At 51.3% G+C, this 1,773-nt stretch overlaps 1 protein-coding gene across 1 annotated transcript; it reads left to right on the top strand.

Moving 5' to 3' along the window:
- Positions 1-169: 169 nt before the first annotated feature.
- Positions 170-1,327, top strand: LOC121940375 (pleckstrin homology domain-containing family A member 5-like; the record flags this gene model as incomplete). Its single annotated transcript, XM_042483158.1, has 3 exons — positions 170-314; positions 433-509; positions 1,270-1,327. Coding segments are annotated over exons 1-3 (227 nt in total), but the record flags the coding sequence as incomplete, so codon positions are not given.
- Between the last annotated feature and the right edge of the window lie 446 nt (positions 1,328-1,773).

Here is a 1,773-nt window from a genome sequence, read left to right as displayed (position 1 = left end):
ATATGCTATTTTTGATTAAAATAGCATTTCATACATAAGGACATGTGCCAAAAAAAAAGCCCTTCGCCTGCCCTCACTCGGCAGAAAATCCTTACTTGTGTCTTTATCCTCTCAGCGCGCTTTCGTCTTTCGCGGAGGACTGTGCGTGCGCGCGCTTGGCACGGCGCCGCGCACTCCAGCCCCTGTGTGTAGTAACCCAGAGCAGTGAGCTCTCATCTAGACATGGCGGCGGATCCGAAGCCGGACTGGCTCTCCTGCCTTCCCTCTTCTTGGAGTTATGGGGTGACTCGGGATGGACGCATATTCTTTATCAAGTAAATATCACGCGGACACATGGATTTATGGATACGCACTGCTTACTTCTGCGACGTATTTTTGCTGTTTGTCTTTTTTCGCTGTTCACCTTTTCCCCCGTTTTTCTTCCACCAACAGCGAAGAAGCAAAGAGCACAACCTGGCTGCATCCTGTTACTGGAGAGGCTGTAATCACAGGGCATAGGAAAACTCCAGGTAAACAATCTGACAATATGTTTTTTCTTCAATCCTTGCACGCGCACGCAGCACCTGGGAATAGCGTCTCGGCGCGCCATGGTGGAGAAAAAAGGGGCGACAAGTTGCGGAGAGCCGTGGAATACGCTGAGGGGAGATTTCTTCTCTGCAGCAAAGCAACAGCCTCCCCTGCTCCTCCGCTCCCCTATCTGCTCCCCTCTCCGCTCTACTCTGGCGGCCCATTACGCACGGCGCCCCCCTCCCCACCTCCCCCCTGCTCGCTCCACCTGGACACTTTGCGACACACTTTTTAAAAGTTCCGTCACGTAGTCGTGAACCGATTTCGGAGCCGATTCCCTGCAGTGACATCTGACATCTGTCCCAGTCGGCTGCAGAAACACAGCGTTTATGAGCACGTACACACACCGAATCTGCACAGAGAACAATGCAGTGCGCCGAGCCTATATTCCAAAATAAAAGACATGACAGGAAAGACATGACGGGTGGGAGGGCATGGATCCATGCGCATCAGCAGTGTGTGCAAACAGCTGGAGGCTGAGCCGTGCACGAGACACGTTGATTGAGTAATCCTGCGATATCTGCTCTGGTTATTGGGGAGGGGGCGCGGAATTAAAGGGCACAAGCCCAGTGAGCTATTTGTGGTCCAAACACTGCATTGCTGTGCAGGTGTGCGTGTGCGTGCGTGTGCAATCAGCTTCATATCTGTGTGCACAGTTGCTGATTTCTCTGTTTTTTCTTTTCCCTTCTCCTGTCCTGGCAGATTTACCAACAGGATGGGAGGAAGGATACACATTCGAGGGAGCTCGCTGCTTCATCAAGTGAGTTGGAATGTGTGCTGACAGACAAACACAGAGAGAGAGAAGAGACAGAGAGATGCAGAGAGGCAGAGATGCAGAGAGGCTGAGAGGCAGTTTGAATCTCAGGCAGTGAGGGGCTGCTTTGTTTGGTCGGCAGACACAGATATGTCCCTAAGCTCTCATCAACACCCACCACTTTGTCTCATTGCATCTCTGCTTCTTTTCTTCTCAGTCTCTTTGTCTCTCTGCCTATTTGCCTCTCTGTCTCTCTGTCCTGCTGGAGGAATCATGAATATACGTTTGCTCGTCCTGTTAAACACACACAGACAACCAGTGTGAATGGACAGCTACACCATCATGACTCTCTGCTTCTGAGGTCTTCTCCTTCTATCAGTTCTGCTCTCGTCCTTCACCTCTCTCCTCACACACACACACACACACACACACACACACACACACACACACAC

The sequence above is a fragment of the Plectropomus leopardus genome, unplaced genomic scaffold (assembly GCF_008729295.1).
Source record: "Plectropomus leopardus isolate mb unplaced genomic scaffold, YSFRI_Pleo_2.0 unplaced_scaffold8535, whole genome shotgun sequence".
In the NCBI taxonomy this organism is placed as follows: domain Eukaryota; kingdom Metazoa; phylum Chordata; class Actinopteri; order Perciformes; family Serranidae; genus Plectropomus; species Plectropomus leopardus.
This window is presented reverse-complemented; position numbering and strand designations above follow the sequence as displayed.